This window comes from Leptonychotes weddellii, chromosome 14 (genome assembly GCF_054177405.1).
Source record: "Leptonychotes weddellii isolate Sample4059 chromosome 14, ASM5417740v2, whole genome shotgun sequence".
Classification (NCBI taxonomy): domain Eukaryota; kingdom Metazoa; phylum Chordata; class Mammalia; order Carnivora; family Phocidae; genus Leptonychotes; species Leptonychotes weddellii.
In genome coordinates, this window is record NC_138382.1 from 73,524,621 (window position 1) to 73,542,148 (window position 17,528).

Genomic DNA, 17,528 nt, shown 5'->3' on the forward strand with positions numbered 1-17,528 from the left:
CACTCCAAACATCTGGAATGCTTGGTTGTGCATTTGTGGGAATCTTTGCTGGGCTTCCCCAAGCAGGAAACGGGGTGGGAGTAGGGGCTGGCCAGGATTTCTCCCCCTGGTTGGAATTAGCTGTTTCTTTCCCCCACTGGTCTGTGAGCTCCTCCAGGACTGGTACTGGGTTTTAGTATTGGCTCTAACAGTGGCTCCTGGTAGAATCTGGAATGTCCCAGGAGCTAAATAAGTATTTGCCGTTGAATTTTTCCACCTTTCACCTGAGAGAAAAGACTTCCTTCCACCAGGGCCCCGTGAGAGACAGAAGAAAGAGTCATAAAAGTTTATTATATGAAAGAAAGAACATGGCTTCTATACATCTATTTACAGAACAGACACACATATTTACAACCGGGTGGAGGCCTTGGTGTCCATTGTGGGCAGATGCCTGAAGAAGAGTGAGGAGGCGTGAGGACCCTCCCATGGCTCGAACACAGGGCACCTCAGCAGGAAGGGGAGAAGCAGAAGCTGGAGGAGGAACAGGATTCCGGTTCTTCCTGAAGGGAGACTTGGTGGGCACGTAACAGGTGGGATAGAGCCCAGGGTCCATGCAGGACCTGGAGGTGCAAGGGAGATCCTGGTTTGGGCCCAGAACATTCTCGGGCTGATCACAGTGTCTCTGGGGTGCTCTGGGGAGAGGTCTGTGCCCCTCTGTCCCTGTTGCTGCCCGCAGCTGCAGAGGGGAGGGGTCCGCGGGGGTCACAGTTCGCTGGAGCGGACAGCAGGTTCCAGTTTGTGGGACAGGGCAGTGAGGACCTTGTCAAACTTCTCATAGCGCCGGGCCTGGTTGCTGCTGGCGCCCTGGCTGCCCCAGAGAAGGCGCATCTGGAACTCGGTGCTGAACACCTCCAGGAGCTCTGGCCGGGCCTGGAACCCTGCAAGGCAGGGCACAGGGGTCAGGGGATGACCATCCAGCTAGGAAGGCTGGGGGTCCTGCCTAAAGCCAATACCTCCCTCAGGGCCCTGTTCCTAAGGGCCTGCCCCCCACCAGCTCCACCAGGATTCCAACAAGGTTTGTCAATGAACCATGTTTGCAACATATAATATTTAAATTACTGAAGATAAAATATGAATATCAATTGGAGGGATTTTTCTTTTCTTTTTTGTATTTTTCTGTAAGTTCTAAACTTCTTCCTAAGAAACATATACATTTTGCAAGTAAGTGTTTTAAGTAAAATTTTGTTGTTCTCTCTGGAAAAGAAAAAGGAGGAAAGACAAACACCAGGATGTTCTCCTCATGTGCCTCTGGATGGTTGTGGGTGATTTTGTTTTTTCTTTTTGCTCAGCTGTAATTTCCAATTTGCCTACAGTGAACTTTCATGACTTAAATAATGCCTAAAGCAGTAAAAGCTGGATAGTTTGAAGCTACTTCCTCTCTGCCCTTTTCACGAGGGAGATCTCTGTTTCCCCTAGACTGGGAGCTCCTTGAAGGCAGGACAGGTGTGTCTCAGCCCCAGGCCAAGTGCTTTGCAAACAACATTGTAAAGTAATCCCGTTAAGACGTCCACTTCACAGATGAGAAAACACAGGCTCAAAGAAAGCCTAGGGTACTCTTTGTATCACCTCTGTGTCCCTCCACCCCTACCCAGCGCCTTCCACTCACAGTTGAACTGATAAGTGAGTGAAAAACAGGGATAAGGAAAGGGAGTCAGGGTGCGGGGCCGGACAGAGGAACGGAGAAACGCGACTGGAGGTTTGGAGGAAAGGGGAGAGCAAGGCCGGTGGAGGGAGGGCCGGCCAGCGTGACCAGTGACCATCTCACCCCCCAGATGAGACCCGTGACTCACCCTGCAGCTTGACCTCTGCGTTGGTGTGATACAGGCCTCCGTGGTGGGCCACCGTGCGGGCAGCCTCCAGGTGGGCCAGCACCACCTCCACACCATGCTCGGTGCTGCCCCAGGGCTCAGGGCCCTCTGCCGGGGCCGAGTCACACTCCAGCAGAGTGATGAGCGGCAGCACATGCGGAAATGTAGTGTTGCTCAGCGGCGGGCCTTCTGCAGGGAGAGAGGCAGGCGCTTAGAGACCTTGGAGGCCCTACCATCCACGGCGCTCCCAGCAGACAGGTGAGGCGCTCCCGGCAGACAGGTGGGGCGGGGGTGGGTCTGCCTGAGGTCCCTGACTGAGCCCCCAGGGCTCCCGACTCCCAAGACTAGCCTCCCTCCTTTTGGAATCCTCCAGCTGAACCCAATGCTGCCTTGGTGCAGCCCCAAGGGCTGAGCCTGGTCCTGGCCGAGGCTCACACGGTTGCCAGGTGCAGAAAGTGAGCACAAGATTAGCCTGTGCAGACCTCAGTCAAGCTCTGGTCATTGTCCACACTGGGAGAGTCTTTGCCGGCCCAGAGCGGGGCTGGAGCCTGTCCAAGGTGACACAGCAAGGTGTGGGGGGGTACCTTTGCCCTCGTTGAGGCTCTTGAGAAATGGCTTGAGCTTCTTCTCGTAGAGGATGGCACCCTCCGTGTGTCGCTGCCGAAGGGTCACCCATGTCTGCTCCAGCCGGGCAATCTGGGGAGAGCAGACTGTGAGCGCTCAGCCAGGGAAGGGGCCTGCACAGGCCACAAGCCACCCTGCTGAGTGGACAACCAGATGTTATCCCTGGACAACCAGGGATAATAATTATTATATCATGGTCACCTTTCATGTACCAGGGACAGTGCTGGCTGCTCTTCGCATTCTCCTGGGAGGCCTTGCAACAGCTCATTTTACAGATGAGGGAACTAAGGCTCAGCTAGGGCAATAACTTGCCCAAGGTCATTCCAAAATTAGGTAGCAGAGCTGGGAGTTGAGCCACGTCCTCTGGGACCCTGTTGTTACTATTGACTAGGCATAGGAGAGCAAGTGTAGAGTCCGGAGGAAGTTCAGGCTTGGCAACAGACTTTTTCAGTCTCTGACTGTGTGACCTTAGGCAAGTACTGCTGTGCCTCAATTTTTCATAAGTAAAATGGGACAATAAAGGCACTTCACAAGATTGTTCTGAGGAATCAATGCTTATAAAGTACTTAGTGTACCACCTAGCATGTATTAAGTGCTCGCTAAATTATAGCCATTTTATATTTATTCTTGAAACTCATATAATGCTCCTCACTCATTTTGCAGGTGGGTAAACTGAGTCCCAAAGAAGGGGCAAGCCTTGGTCTTGGAGCAGGTCACCACTTAGAGACCTCAGTTCTCAACAGTTACCCTTTCACCAATGCTGCCTAAAAGTCACCACGTTCTTCCCTATTCGAACGTATCCCAGGGCTCCCTCCAGACGGCGACTTCCTGAAGCCCAGCTCGAGACGCGCCCCTCCGTACCTGAGCCATATCCAGGGCGCCCATGACCGCCGCGAAGCTGAACATGTTGCCCATCGTCCCCCGAAGTTCAGCCGCCAGCTGGATGGTCTTGTGCAGAAGCGCTGCCCGCTCCTCCGCGGAGCCCGTGCAGCCCAGGATGTCCACGGCCAGCATGATGGACATGGTGTGGAACCTGTCACAGCGGCCAGGTCAGAGGGGAGGGGTCCTGCCACCGCTTGTGGTTGGGCGCCGAGGGGCGGAGGGCCGAGCCCAAAGCGACAGGTTGGAAAGGGTCAATGAAATTAGGGGGCGCGGCCAGAGTGAGGGGAAAAGCAAGGCTAAGGGCTTCTGATTGGTCAGTGTAAATCAGGGGAGGGGCCAGAGGCTTCTGAGCGCCGGGCTGAGGGAGGGGCTTGTGATCGATCAGTGGAATTCACGCGGCGGAACAGTTTTAAGAAAGAAGAGTAGCCAGAGCTGATGGGCAGGGCTAAGCCTCGCGGAGTGTGATTGGTCAAGAGGGTGCAAAAGATGAATCCGGGGATAGACTCAGGCTTTGGGGAAACTAGGATTGCTTGGAGCTTGATACGGAGCAGTTGCGATTCGTCAATGGATAGAGGGCGTAGCCAGAACCCATGGGAGCCGGGCTGAGAGACTCTGATTGGCCAACCGGCCACAGCAAAAGGGCTGCGAGGTAGCCCGGGGGATTCCCCCGCGAGGCCCCGGGTGCAGGTGCTTGCCTTACCTTTCCAGAAGGTCTAGTCGTAGCTGCCGGCCATGGGGGAGGGTGAGCAGCTCCATGCCCCAGCGGACTCCCATTAGGGTCTGCATCTCCTTGGTAACGCCCAGTATCCTAGCAACCTGCAAGGACGCCCAGAGGGCTGATTAATTTCCTGTCGCGGTTGGCCCAAGCCATCTGGGAGTCAGAGAGCTTTATCTAGGAGGGCAGCCTGGCTGGGATGACGAGTTTGAATTTCAGCTCTCACCCTCTGCCATGGAGCAAATGAACCTCATTTCCTCCTCAGTTCCGTGAAATGAGGGATAAATGGGAAAATGCCCAGTGGTGTTTGATATGTGCCAAAGGTGACCAGGACACCTTTATTCCAGAAGGCAAACCTGAGTTCCAGGGAGGGAAAGGACTTGTCCAAAATCACACACTGGGCCTAGAACCCAGAACTGCTCCCTTCATGCCTAGCACTCTCCACAGGGCAGTATCTTTGCACTCTTTTCTTGCTTCCTGAGCTGAGAGGCCAGTGTGGCCCCCACATAAAGTAATCAGTGCCCCCCAAGCTTCAGAGGGAGAAACTGAGGGGCAGAGAGAGTCTGGGTCCTTAGATAGTCAAGATTCATTCAAAGGCCCAGGCATTGACAATTTAGGAGTCTAGGTTATGAGTTTTGTTCATTTTGTCCACTAGGGGGGGATGGGGGCAGGTAGTCTCGGTTTTAACATTCCCTGAACCAGCCAGGCAGACTCTCATCAGGCTCAAAAAGTGCCCCAGGGAGCTCTGGCTTTCAGCACCGCCCAGTTCCAATGCCAAAGTGGAGGAAGCAAGGATATCTTGTGTTGTTGTTGTTGCCATTTTTAGGAGAAAATGGAGGCCCGGAGAGGTAAAGTGATCAGCCCAGAGTCACACAGCAAGTGAGGGACAGCTATGAAGCCAGAATCCAGGCCCACTCACTATACTTGGGGAATTTAGAGGCCAACTTCTCACCCCCCAGACCCCTGTCCCAAAGCCACAGGACAGAGGTGCTCTCCCTGGCCCAGTGCTCACCCAGCACCTACCAGGCAGTCAACCTTGGTGACGTGCCAAGCCAGCGTCCGGGCATCCACCTCTGCTAGCAGCTCCTTGACCTTGCGCAGGAGGCCCACCTCCAGCGGCCGGTTATCCTTGGGGATCAGTAGTGACTGGAAGGTGGCTGGGTTGAAGGAAGAGGTGGCTTCCACAATGGGGGCTATGAAGGCCCTGCCCCGGTCCCCCTCAGGTGTCCCATTCTCTGACAGTTCCTTTAGCCTCTCCCCATAGCTCCTGGCCTGCCGGCTGGAGGCCTCACCGGCTGCCCACTCTCGGCTGCCCCGGACAGGAGGCTGGAGCTGGCAGTAATGGCCAGAGTCCGGGTCACTGTAGCTGCTGAGCGATGGTGATGGGGAGGCCTTGCAGAGCGTGTGGGAGGGGCTGGCATAAGGGCCCTTGTCCGACTCCCCAGGGGGCTTTGGGGCACTTCCGGGACACAGCTGGGGTTCACTGGAGCGGCGGGTGACAGGGGAGGCAGGCAGCGCTGTGGCTGAGGGAGCTGCAGGGGTGGCGTGGACACGGGTCACTGCAGGGAGAGAAAGGGAGAGGACTAGTTACCAGAGCTCCCCACCCAGTGAAGTTCTCCCACCCTCTTCCCAAAGGAGTGATGTCCCCACCTCCCTGCACACAGGCCAGGCCCAGCAGCCTCGGGTAAACTGACCAGGCCTCAAGGTTACTCTCAAATTGCCTGGACCCCAGGAGTTTGCTCTCTCCTACCCTCAGGCTGCTGCAGCCTTGGGGAACCACTGAACTACATAGAGGAGCTTGCCGTGATTCAGGGATGCTAATAAGCACTTGCTGGAGTTCATTGTGTGGAATTATTTCTCAGTGAGTTAGCAATGATTTATTGAGTACTCATGTGCTAGGAGCTGGCGACTTGCTGGCCATACACTGGTCAACAGCAGTGAAACCATCATCCAAAATGAGAGCTGATGTATATTGAGCTCTTCCTGCCTGCGAGACCCTTCTTTGTACCTTAGCCCACTTAACCCTAACATCCTGGGAAGTAAGTACTTCCACGATCCTCATTCTACCAGGAGAAAACTGAGGGTCAGAGGGGTCAACTGCCCCATGTGGGAGAGCTGGGCTTGAAATCCTCAGTCCTGGATACTTCACTCTGCCATGTTGTTCAGAGACTGCCCGATAAATCATTTGGGGCAAGGAATTTTGACTGACACTCGGGGGAGTTGGTTCGAAGGCAAGTTTGTAGTTAGGACAAGTTGGTGGGCCTGTGTTTAGGGAAGAATGTGTGACAACCTGTGGGGACAGTATCAGTGGTGCCACTGGCTGGTTTTTAGTGTAAATTCTTGCAGGGCATCACTCTCAGTAAAGAGGTAGAAACACATACAATCACACACTGTAACAGAAGTCATTAAAGACAGAGCGTGTGTGCACACACAAGGTCACTCCCACCAGATTCCCCACCCCACCCCGCCCCCTCTGCTGGCCATACCAGTACCGTAGGCAGGGGAGCTGGGACTCTCAGAGATGGGTGTCATGGGCGAGTGCAGGTCTGGGATCTGGTCCATGCTGAGGGCACAGTTGCGGATAGATTCCCGGGGGTGGGGCAGTGAGGTGCTGTGGAGCAGATACCTTCATGAGCAGAGAGCCCAGAGGGCAGGGTCCTCAGCTGGCCTTAGGACCCCCACCTCTGCCTCCATCCTAGGTTGACTGAACTTCAGAGGCAGAAAAGGCTTGGAGAGCGTAGTACTAATTGGCAAGTGTAAGACTGAAGCCCAGAGAGGGGAGTGTTCGTACAGTCCACCACCTGCACAACTGCTCTCTTCCCTGAGAACCCTGCCTCCAACTTAGAGAACTGCCTGGGAAGCAGGCCTAGCAGAAAGGATGGGGAGCCTGTGGGAACCAGGCCCACCAGACTGGCACCTCCTCACTGCTCCTACGCTATGCTCAGAATGCCAGATCCTGGCACCATTATGGACACTGGTTCTAAGCCTCAGGCAAAGTGGCCACTGCCCACAGAGAATCCAACCAGCAGTTCCTTGGCTGACAGCACCCAGCCCAGGCCTAGGGAGATGGGACCTACCCAAGTGCTGGTGGCACAGGATGGCGGGTCTCTGCAAACAACCAGGGAGGCCACAGAAATGAGGGGTACAGACTTTGGAATTGCAGACCTGGGTTTGAATCTCAGTCCTCCCACTCTCCAGCAAGCGGCTTCCCCTCTCTCAACCTATTCGCTCATCTATAAAGTGGGGGTGTGCCCAGGAGTCACCTCCCAGGAGGACATGGGAGTTGATGAGCTTGGGCGCAGACAGCCCTCTGCACAGGGCCGGGTGCACACTAGGGCCTCAGAAATGAGTCCCTTCTGCGGCTTGTCCTGGTCTTGTCCCACCCAGGGCCAGAGGCAACTGGGGGTCATTAAAGTGTGGCTGGAACGTCCCATCCCCTATGCAGTGGTTTGCATATTGCAAAGCCCTCTGTTCTGATGCCCGCCTCGGACTCGCTAGGTGGGTGGGGAGGGGGAGCAGCGGCCACAGGGACAGGGCAGCACCCACGGATCCTGTAGGCTGGGGGCGGCTATCTGAGGGAGGGCGCTTTATGGGTAGGAACATGGTCATGAGAGGAGAGCGGCAGGGCCCAGGGAGCTCAGCTAGTCGTAGCTGACCTAAGGCTATCACCTGCCTGCAAACCCTGCACTCAGCCCCGCGTCCTCCTCTTCCTCGCTGCACACTGAGGCTCCAGGACAGTTATTCCACCCAGTTCAGAATGCCTGGGCCTCCCGCTCCTCACCAGCACTCTGATGACGGATACCCCCACTTGCCAAACGAGGAGACCGAGGCCTAGCGTGGGGTCCTTCCTTACCTGGTGGGGCAGCCATCGCTGCGGGTGACCTTGTCGGCGGTGAGCCCGTCGGTCATGGTGACGCTGCGCCGCTTCATGTGGCTGCCCTTGGGGCCCGAGGGGCTGGCAGGGCCAGCAGCCTTGCCGCTGCTCTGGCCCAGGCCATAGCAAGCCTCCAGGTAGCGCAGCGGGAAGGTGCGGTTGACAGGGCAGTAGATGATGGCCCCGCTCTGCTCCGACACTGCCTTGCGGCTGCCCACATGGTACCGCACAAGGGCGGGCACGTGGTCGAAGCTCTCCTGCTCGAATAGGTACTGGATGTGTGTGTAGCTCTCCCCGGCCTTCACCACCACCTTGTTGATTTTGAAGTGCAAGGCCTGGTTGTGCCAGCGGCAGGTGAGCACATAGTCACCCAGGCTGGTGAGAGAGTCCCGGATGAGGAAGTCGCCGTTGCGCTGCACCAGGGTCTCTGATACCTGCAGGAGGCAGTGATCAGGCTGGAGCAGGGCCAGGGCAGGGTCAGACCCAGGATCTGGGGGACATGGGGAACAGAGATATCTACAGCTTAGGAAGGGTGATGCAGTGACCCAGATTCAGAGTGGGCAACTCAGCCACGGACCCTGGGTCTGGTGCACAGAGGCTCAGGAATGGGAAGACATGACACCCTGGAACGTAAGTCACAGGGACACAGAGCCTGGGGGAGCTGGGGGTTGCTGTGACCTAAAACTCAGGTCTCAGACCTGCTCCTTCTCAGGGTGCATTCCCAATCCTCATTCCTCCAAGCACCCAGTGCTCTCCCAGATCTTTGGGCCTTTGTACCCTCAGGCTGCTCTCTCTTCCTGGACATCCTTCCCATGCTGCCCACTTGGTGAACTCCTGTCCATCTCTCACTGGCCTCTGTCTTCAGTTCCCCCTCCTCAGGGCCAGCCCGCATTCCCTGCTGGATGCTCCATTCCTGCACTTCTTCCAGTGGGCTCTGACTGGACTACCAGCCCTCAGGGGAAGCCACCACCCACTTTCTCTCTGCATTCATGGTGCTTGACAAAGATCCACAGAATGAATGAAAGAGGGAACAGAAAGAGGGAACAGGTGACTATCAGCCCATCTGGGCCTCAGCACAGAAACTCAGCTTTGCCAAAACTGAGAATCCTAGGCCCTGACACTTACCAAACACACAAGAGGCTAATGTATAGACCCATGGAAAAAAAAAAAAAGTTAAAAGTAATAGTAATAATAATAGCAATAACAACACTAATAATAACATTGAGCCCACTGTCAGACGTCAAGTTAAGCACTTTATGTGCATTGTTTCATTTATTCTCACAATAACCCTTGAAGGCAGGTACTATCATTACCATCCATCTCATAGAAGAAGAAACCAGGGCTCAGAGAGGTGAAGTGACTTGTGCAAGGTCACACAGTCAGTAAATGACAGAGTTAGACCTCACTGCAGTCCTCTCGGACTGAATCCACCAAGCAGCAGGTCACAGCCTCTCTGGGCGTCTAGGGCTGAGGTCCCGCCTAGGGCCTACTCACCTCACGGGGGATGCGGCCGTGGTACCAGGCATGGCTGCGGAGATCTGTGCTGCTGAGTTTGAGTTCCTCCTCCAACTCCTTGTGCAGTTTCTCAGGGGAAGAGTCCAGGATGTAATTCTCCTTGGAGAACTGGGCAGGAGACAGCAAAGAGTTGGCATCTGGTCTGAAGCCCTCCTTCTTCTTCTCCTCCAACCCCTCCCTACTCCAGGTGAGCTGCTTCCATCCCGGGACCCTGGGAAAACTTAGGCACAGGTGCCAGAGAAGTCCTCACCCTTGAGGCCCCATCCTAGCAGCAGCAAGGAAATCTCAGTCCTACTGTGTTCCAGGCCCTGTGCTATGCGCCAGGAGTAAATGAGACAATAAACAAACCAGGCCCTGTCCTCAAGGAAGCTTGTAGTCCAGGCAGGGGAAGGAAAAGCAACAGGAACATTTGAGCAGAATAAGGTCAGCACCACAGTACTGGACAGCGGCAAGGAGCCGGGTGGCTTTTGTAAGAGAGAAGATAAAGTATAGGCGAAGTGGAGAGTGGTCCAGGAAGCCTTCCTGGAGGAAATGGTAACAACAAAACACTCCCTCTGCACCAGAAACATCAAACTGATCTTGCACTGGGGAGAGGCAGGATTTCTATAGGTGGATCTGGGAGGTAAGGCAGCAGGTACCCAGGTAAAGGCAGAGGACAAAAACATAAGGCTGGATGCACGATGATACATTCTGGGATGCTGAATTATACAGTGGAAGGGTGGAGGAGGCAGCTATAAACAGGGAAGCAGAGGCCCCCACACAGACATTTCTGCTGTCCTTTACAATTCCCAAGGCCCTTTCCTCCTCGCCTTCTCAAGCAATCCTGGCCAGATGGCAAAACTGTGGCCAAGCAGGGAAGCCAAAGGTCACTCGATGAAGATAATGCCCAGGACTCCCCCCCTTCCACCTGGCCAAGGAGGAGATTCCTGGTTTCCTGGTTACCATGGCCCAGGGTTAGATACCTAAGAGCAGAGGGAGGAGAGCTCCTATTGCCAGGTGCAGCCCCACCACAAAGCACAGTCCAATCCTGGCGGTGTCCTGTGAGTTCTCTGGGCCTCAGTTTCCTCCTCAAAAAATGCGTATATTTACAGAACCTGCCTCATTGGGTTGCAAGGATAAAAGGAGACAATACTCCAGAGTACTGTGACTAGCCCATAGATGTCCTCGTCACTGTGAGGACATGCGACACTGTTTCCTCTCCCACTCCCCAATTCTGGGCCCAGAGATGGCTGTTCTAGGACAGATAGATCTGGCTCCGAACTGGCCAGACAGCAAGACAGATGAAAGGGGCACGGGAGGGCCTGGCTTCAGTCCAGGTGACAGTCTCTCTCCAGGACCCCCTACTCACCAAGGTCCAAGGGTCCTCTAATCCACTCCCTGCCTTTTCAGGCCTTCCAAAGATCTCAGAGCCTAACTCTGCAGTTCCATTCCCCACCCCTCTGCTCCCACACTGCCTCAGTTTACCCCAATCCACACTGCTCCCAAGACAGCCTAATTCCCAGCTTCAGTGATATCTAGAGCCTCTGACTTCATTATTTCAACAATGATTAAGCCTCCTGTGCCAGGGGCTGAGGCCCCAAGGTCATCAGGACAGGTGACCTCTGAGAGAGCTACACAGACACTGACAAGCAATTCCAGTTTTCTGAGTGTTCAGAGATGCACAGATAGCTCTGGGAGCAGCTAAGAGGGTACCTCCTCATCTAGTCAGGGAGTCGAGTCCCTGAAGAGGTGATGTTTCCATGGAGGCCTGCAGAAGGACTGGATGAGCCCAGCAAAAGCATCAGGGCAGGGACAGACAGGCAAACAGGTGGGCCAGGAAGAGTTTCTGGGCAGAGAGTGGCAGAGTCAGGGCCCTGCAGGCAGAGCCAAGGTCCTGGGGTGAGGGGAAGCTTCAGAGGGGCAGAGATGATGGGGGCAGGTGGAGCAGGGCTGTCAGGCTGCTGTGGGGAGCTGGGGTTTACCCAGAGGCCACAGCAGAGCCACAGAGGGTTTTTCATGTATGGAGAGTGGCTTAGTGCTTTCCGGGCACTGGCAGGGAAGGGCGGGGCATGGGGGTGAGGACTAGGAAAAGGGTGTTTAAGTAGCCATTGATCAGGACTGGGAAGAGGGGTGGAGGGGTCAGAGAGGATTTCAGATGGAGATCCTGGGAGGACAATGAGACACTCGCAGAGGTGAGCAAAGCTGAGCAGGAGCAGCTTGGTGATGGGCCCATGAAAATTGGGGTTTTGAGGAGCCTGTAGGACTTTGGGGACAGATGGTGGAGGTCAGTGATGGTACAGGTACTTAGGAAAAGATAGGTCCTGGGGATGGGGATTCTGTATGCCCTCTACCCAGGGTAGAAACTGATACCCCCGAGGGTGGGAAAGCTGAGGGCTGAACTGAAATTGGGGTGTCCTCATATACCTACACTTCTGTATGGAGTTCCTTATTCTTCGGGGTCCTTGGCCTCCCTCCCTATACCACACCACACCCTGGGGAGGGAAGACTAGGAGTCACAGGGGAGAGAACACCAGTACCCCAGCCTTCTGGGGTTCTTCTCCTTGACAAAAAGCATGTAACTGAGAACTCACCCCGGTTCCACAGCTGGAGCAAGATAGACATGGGGCAAAGAAGGGGAGTGGGCTGTGAGGTGAAGAACCTGGCCACAAGACTCTGCCTACCACTGTGTGACACTGAGCTAGTCATTTGCCCTCTCCGAGCCTGGGTAGCCTCCTCTGTAAACGGGGCAGGGGGTGGGGAGACTGGGCTCCACTTTTCCAGCGTAATCAATGGTCACAGGGAGAATCTGGGGGAACCAACTTGGTCCTCCCACACACCCGGGGGTGGGGAACCCTAGGGTCCTGTGCCCTCCTCCTCACTCTCGACCAGGGGGTCCCCAGCTCCCAAGACTGGGGTGGGTGGGTGGGAGTTGCGGGCTGGGGCGCGAATGCAGCATCCTTGCGCTTAGCGCACCGCTATTGGCCAGAGATGATCTCACCGCCTCCCTGCCTGCGCGCGCCTGATTGGCCGGTGCGGGGATGCTGCGCTCCGCTGCCGGCGGGGCCGTCATTCAGGCGGGATCCGAGCGTGTGTGTGAGCCCGGGGGAGCGCAGAGGTGACGCGTCCGGCGTCCCCCAGGGGGCTCCGGAGGCAAAAGCGCAGAGACCCCCGGTCCGGGTCTTAAGCCCTAACCCCCAGCCCGCGCCCAGCAAGCCCCGTCCAGCTTCCTACGGTCTGGCAACCCCTAGCAAGGCCATCCCAGATGATGCTCCGCAGAGGCGGGGTCCGGGTCCTCCCCTCCACCCCCTTCCGTTTAACCCCTTCACCGCCGCGGCGCCGTCCCGCACTGCCCGGCTGGCTGGGCTGGGAGCCCCGCGCCCCGAGCTTGCCCCAGCCCACCTAGAGGGCGGGAGAGTAGCGGAAGCTCTGGCCCTAGCCTCGGCACCCGCAGCACCCCTTCAGTTTCCCGCCCCTCACTCAGCCTTCGGACCCCAGCCCTGCGCTCCCGGTACAATGGGGAGCCAGACTGCCCGGGTCAGCCGCAGGGGCCGGAGCACTCGCCGGAGTACCTGCAGGACGCCGGGGACCGCAGTTCCCGGGACCCAATGCCCCAGCTCCGCTGGAGGAAGCAGGACCGAAACGGCAGCCCCGCAACCCGGAGTCCCGGGAGCGGCAGCCCGGACCCTCACCCTGCGGAGCGGCCGGGCGCCCAGAGGTGAGGCTGGGGCGACCCCGCCCCCTCCCGCAGCCCCTGCCCCGCCAGACCCTGCGAGGCGCCACCGGGCTGCGGCTCCCGGCCCCCGGGCCCGGGGCGGAGCGGCCGGGGTCCCAGCCCGGAGCGCCTGGCGGGAGCCGAGCCGCCCCCTCACCTGCACCTGCACGAAGGAGCCGCGGTAGAAGCAGCAGGCGGCGGCCGATAGCGCGCTCCACAGGCTGCACCGCTCGGTCATGGTGGGGCCGGGCGTCCGGGGCCGGGCCGGTGCGGGGGGCGGCGGCCGGCGGGGCAGGGGCGCGGGGACCGACCGGGCTGGGCACCGGCTGCGCGTGCCTCTCGGCGGCGCGATTACCTCATCGCCTTGGCGGGGGAGGAGCGGGGAGGCGGGGCGGGGAGACCCCACCCTCCAGCCGGTCAGGGGAGGGGAGGGGGCCATTGTTCCTCCCTCCGCCCGCCCCCCGCTCCCCGCCCCTCGCCCCCTGCGCTCAAGTCCCGCAGGGCTGCCTGGAGTCGGGGGAAACGGAGCAGAGGACCCGCCTAGGGGGGCGGTCACGGGGGGGTGGGCAGCGGGATGGGGTGGGGATGTCGGGGCCCGGGGGGGAGGTTCCTGGCTCCCCCAACTCACCGTACCCTTCATTGACCCGGAGCGGGCAAAGACTGAATTAAAAAATCATATCTAAAGCTGGAAAAATCCCTGTATGGTTTGACCAAATCCTTTGTGGCCTCGGGAAATCTCCCAGAGTCCAGGATTTCTCACCTCTGATTTGGAATCAGGGACTCGGGCGGAGAATCAAGAATCCAACCGGATGCTGGACTGACAGACTCTGGGGGTGCAGAGAGCCAGTAAGGCTCAATGCTTAGGGCACCAACCTGGGTTCAGCTAGCGGGGTCCCCCACCTCTACCCCACCAGCCCCTTCTCTTGGAGCCCTGATTCACTCATCTGGAAAACATACTTGTGCTGACCTCACAGAACTCTTCTGAGCCTTGGCTGACTTTGATGCACATTAAGTAGCCAGGCATAAAGTAAGTGTTCAATAAATGCATGCTATTATTGTCAAGCTTATTGTCTTACAATCTGGACTTTTGTCCTAGAATTAAGCGGGGGGTGGGGGTGGGGGGGTGGGGGGTGGTCATCACTGACTCTGCATCAGTCAGGCCTAGGGTACAAATCCTTTTGACAGGCTGTGAGACATTAGGGAGGTGAGTCTACCTCTCTGGGCCTCAGTTGTTTGATTGTTTTCCACAAATACACATGAAGCTCTGAGCATGGAGCGTGGAATTTTATGGTCTTGGAACTTCAGAATCCTTGACTTGGAATCCAATTATTCACATCGTGGTCTGAGAACCCTGGAGTTCTGGAAGCTAATACCTCAGGGCAGGAATGGATTGTTGGTAATTGACTATTGATTCTACCACCGTCTGAGGCTTGAAGCTAAAACTAATGTTCTTTTGACTTCATCCTTTAGTCAGTTCCAGTGAACAGGTATTATTTCTTTTATAGTATTTTAAAGTACATGTTTAGCTCTATAAACTAAAGGAAAAATACAGAGCTAATAGTCCTCATGGGGATCTTACTACCATCAGTGATGGAGATCTCACTACCTTGCCAGGTATCTGAAAACTGTGGAGTGCTAAAATGTGTGTCCCCTGTGTCCTACCCACTGGCTTTGATGCCAGTTCTCCCTGAGGCCTCTGTCCCCCTGTGGTGTAAGGGCTCTGAATGAAGAGCCAGGGCCCAGATTCCAGGAGCAGCTCCAGCTCAACTTTTCACCACCCTGGGCTGCACTTCCCGGGCTCACTCAGCTTGCTTTCTGACCTTGCCCACACTCTTGCCTCTGCTTGGACCACTCTACTATCTCTGCTTATCTTTGCTCCTTTTCAGCTTTTCCTTTGGGGACAAAATGTTGGCGAATGTTCCTGGTCAACTGCAATGGCTTGGTTTCAATGCCTCCTCCTCCAGAAAGACTTCCTTGATCTCCCCCTCCCCATCTCCCAGGCTGAAAGTCATCCCTTACCTGCTGAGCTCCAGTGGCTTCCTATCTGAAGCTTCTGATGATAGTGAGGGGCAGATTTCTGAGCACTTCCCATGCTGCCTCATGGCTAGTCACTTACACAGGGCTTTATAGGCAGCATCTCGGGTGATGGAATGTCCCTGGGATCAGGAGCTGGGCCAGCCTGCTCTATTCCAGGCCCAGCAACCCTACTTATGGGCACAGATTCATTGAGCCCATAGCAACCCTCATTGGGAGGAGCCACTGCTACCCCCATTTCATACAGTGAACACTGAAGCTCAGGAAGGTGACCCACAAACCCAAAGCCACATAGCAAGTAAGTGGCAGATCTGGGACTAAATCTGCTGGATTACAAAACACAAGCCCAAACAACCATGTGATTCTCTCCTGGTCCCCAGGTGGACCAGGAGCCCTCTGAACACAAGACCTCGTGCTCCCAGCCCTCTGCTGTATGCTCCGTGCTCAGCAGGGAGCCTGGCTCCTCGTGCGTGCTCCTGGAGGTGGAAGGCCAAGGACCCTGTCCATGGTCTTGGCATCAAATAAAATTGGATTGCAGACTCAGTTCTGCCCCATTGTAGCTGTGTGGCTATGGGCAAATCACTGTGCGTCTTTGGGCATCTCTGGGCCCCAAGTTCCCCATATGTCCATGGGTACACAAAGGCCTTCCCTGCCCAGTGGGGAGGGAGGAAGTCAAAGACCTCATTCATGTACAGAGCTCAGAAATATCTCCCCTCCAGTGCTGGCAGCCAGCACAGGGCTCTGCACACAGTAGGCTCGCGTGATGTTATGTTACTCTCTTTATCATCATTGTTTCAAAGCTGCATTCTCAACATTCCCAGTGTCCAGGACAAATTCAGCTTGTGGTAAATGTGAGCTGGGCCCATTCTCTGTGATGAAAACCGAGGCGTCTTTTCTTGCTCCTACCTCTTAACACCAGCACATGCTCAGAGAGCGGGTGGGATTGGATCTGCACGAGGAGACATCCCAGGGCCCAGGGCAGGTGGCAAGTGGTGGGGGGGGAGGGTCTGGTGGTCACAAACTGTGGGGGATCCTGGGTTTGGGGCCAGGAGAGAATGATGGCAGGCATGGGAAGAAGATCCTTGGGAGTGAAACCAGATCCCAAGCGCCACTCCAACCCTGAGACCCTCTCCTCTTGGGACCAGGCAGTGAGGTCTGGCCTCTAACAAGGCTCAGAAAAGAACTCTGCCCTTCATGGAGCAGGCTCTGAGCCATCCCTGCCCAGCCCCGCTTACCTTCACATAGTCCCCGCCAGCCTCTGGCTCTCCAACGACCCTGGAAGGAGAGAAGAGCGGTGAGTGTCCCCAGTCCTACCTGGCTCCCCAGCTGTCAGCCTCTGCCCACCTGCCTGGTGCTAGTACCTGACCCTAGCGCCCCAGAGGGCTCATCCTGAAGGCAGGAGGGGGCATCGCACCAGACAGCACTCACCGGAGTCTGCTGGCAGGGCTCCTTCTCCACTCGCCAGCTGTGCGACCCTGGATCAGTCCCCTCACCTCTCTGAGCCTGGGTTTCCTACTGGGAAACTGGGGATAATGACAGCTCTGCCTCATCGGGCTGTTGCAAGGACTCTGGGAGCTGATCAGTGTTACACACCTAACAAGCGGCCTGCTTCTGGAATCATGCTGTTTTCGCCCAGCTTCAGGACGCTGGAGAGTTCTTACCCCACTCCACTCCAATGGCTGGTGGCCCCCGGCTGGCGCTCAGCCTCCTCGCCCCCCATTCACCCTACACTCTCTCCCTAGTGCAGAATGGCCCACTCAGCAGCACACCGAGCTGGTGACTGTTGGCTATGGTGGAACCGATCCTCTCAGCCTTCAGGGGCCTGGAGAGGCCAGTGGCTATCCTTCCCAGGTGCCAGATAAATACTATCCTTCCTCGGGAGGGGCGAGGGGCACTGTGAGCCACCGCCCCGGGTCCTTGACCTTACATGCCATCCTTTCTCTGATGCGGCCTGGAACTGCCCCTCCTAACTCCCTCCTTAGCATCTCCTCTTGCATGTCTGAAGTCATGGCAAACTTGCCACATCCAAAGCTGGACTGTCGCTACCCGCCCCCTGCTGCCACGCCCCTGCTCCCCACATCCGCTTCCCATCTCGGTTGATGTCAGCTGCATCCTTGTTGCTTTGTTTGGCCAAAAAATCTGCAGTCATCTGTGCCTCCTCCTCCACTCACACTCCACACCCACCCCATCAGGAAATCCTGCAGCTCTACTTTCAAAATAGGTCCTGACCACATCTCTCCGAGGGTCAGCCCTTGCTCCATCCAGAAGCCCCTTGTGCTCTATGGAGCACACAGCAAGCAGCCTTCTCGCTGGCTCTCTGTCTGTTCTCACACCCCACTCGGCCTC

General features: G+C 56.5%; 1 protein-coding gene across 5 annotated transcripts in view; it reads right to left on the bottom strand.

Annotated features, from left to right (window-relative positions):
• Nucleotides 1-310: 310 nt before the first annotated feature.
• SH2D3C (SH2 domain containing 3C) overlaps nucleotides 311-17,528 on the bottom strand; it is a 29,011-nt gene continuing 11,793 nt past the window's right edge. For 2 of the 5 annotated variants that reach the window (XM_081803654.1, XM_081803658.1), the window contains exons 3-12: nucleotides 16,418-16,457; nucleotides 9,437-9,565; nucleotides 7,922-8,376; nucleotides 6,555-6,679; nucleotides 5,092-5,627; nucleotides 4,054-4,169; nucleotides 3,333-3,504; nucleotides 2,432-2,543; nucleotides 1,830-2,036; nucleotides 311-917 (exon numbers count right to left, since the gene is read on the bottom strand). In XM_081803654.1, the coding sequence (XP_081659780.1) occupies nucleotides 742-917; nucleotides 1,830-2,036; nucleotides 2,432-2,543; nucleotides 3,333-3,504; nucleotides 4,054-4,169; nucleotides 5,092-5,627; nucleotides 6,555-6,679; nucleotides 7,922-8,376; nucleotides 9,437-9,565; nucleotides 16,418-16,457 (2,068 nt within the window). In that variant the 3' untranslated portion in view covers nucleotides 311-741. Of the gene's footprint in view, nucleotides 918-1,829; nucleotides 2,037-2,431; nucleotides 2,544-3,332; nucleotides 3,505-4,053; nucleotides 4,170-5,091; nucleotides 5,628-6,554; nucleotides 6,680-7,921; nucleotides 8,377-9,436; nucleotides 9,566-13,305; nucleotides 13,433-16,417; nucleotides 16,458-16,610; nucleotides 17,250-17,528 lie in introns of those variants that run through there. The other 3 variants (XM_081803657.1, XM_081803655.1, XM_081803656.1) reach the window with 3 other exon arrangements.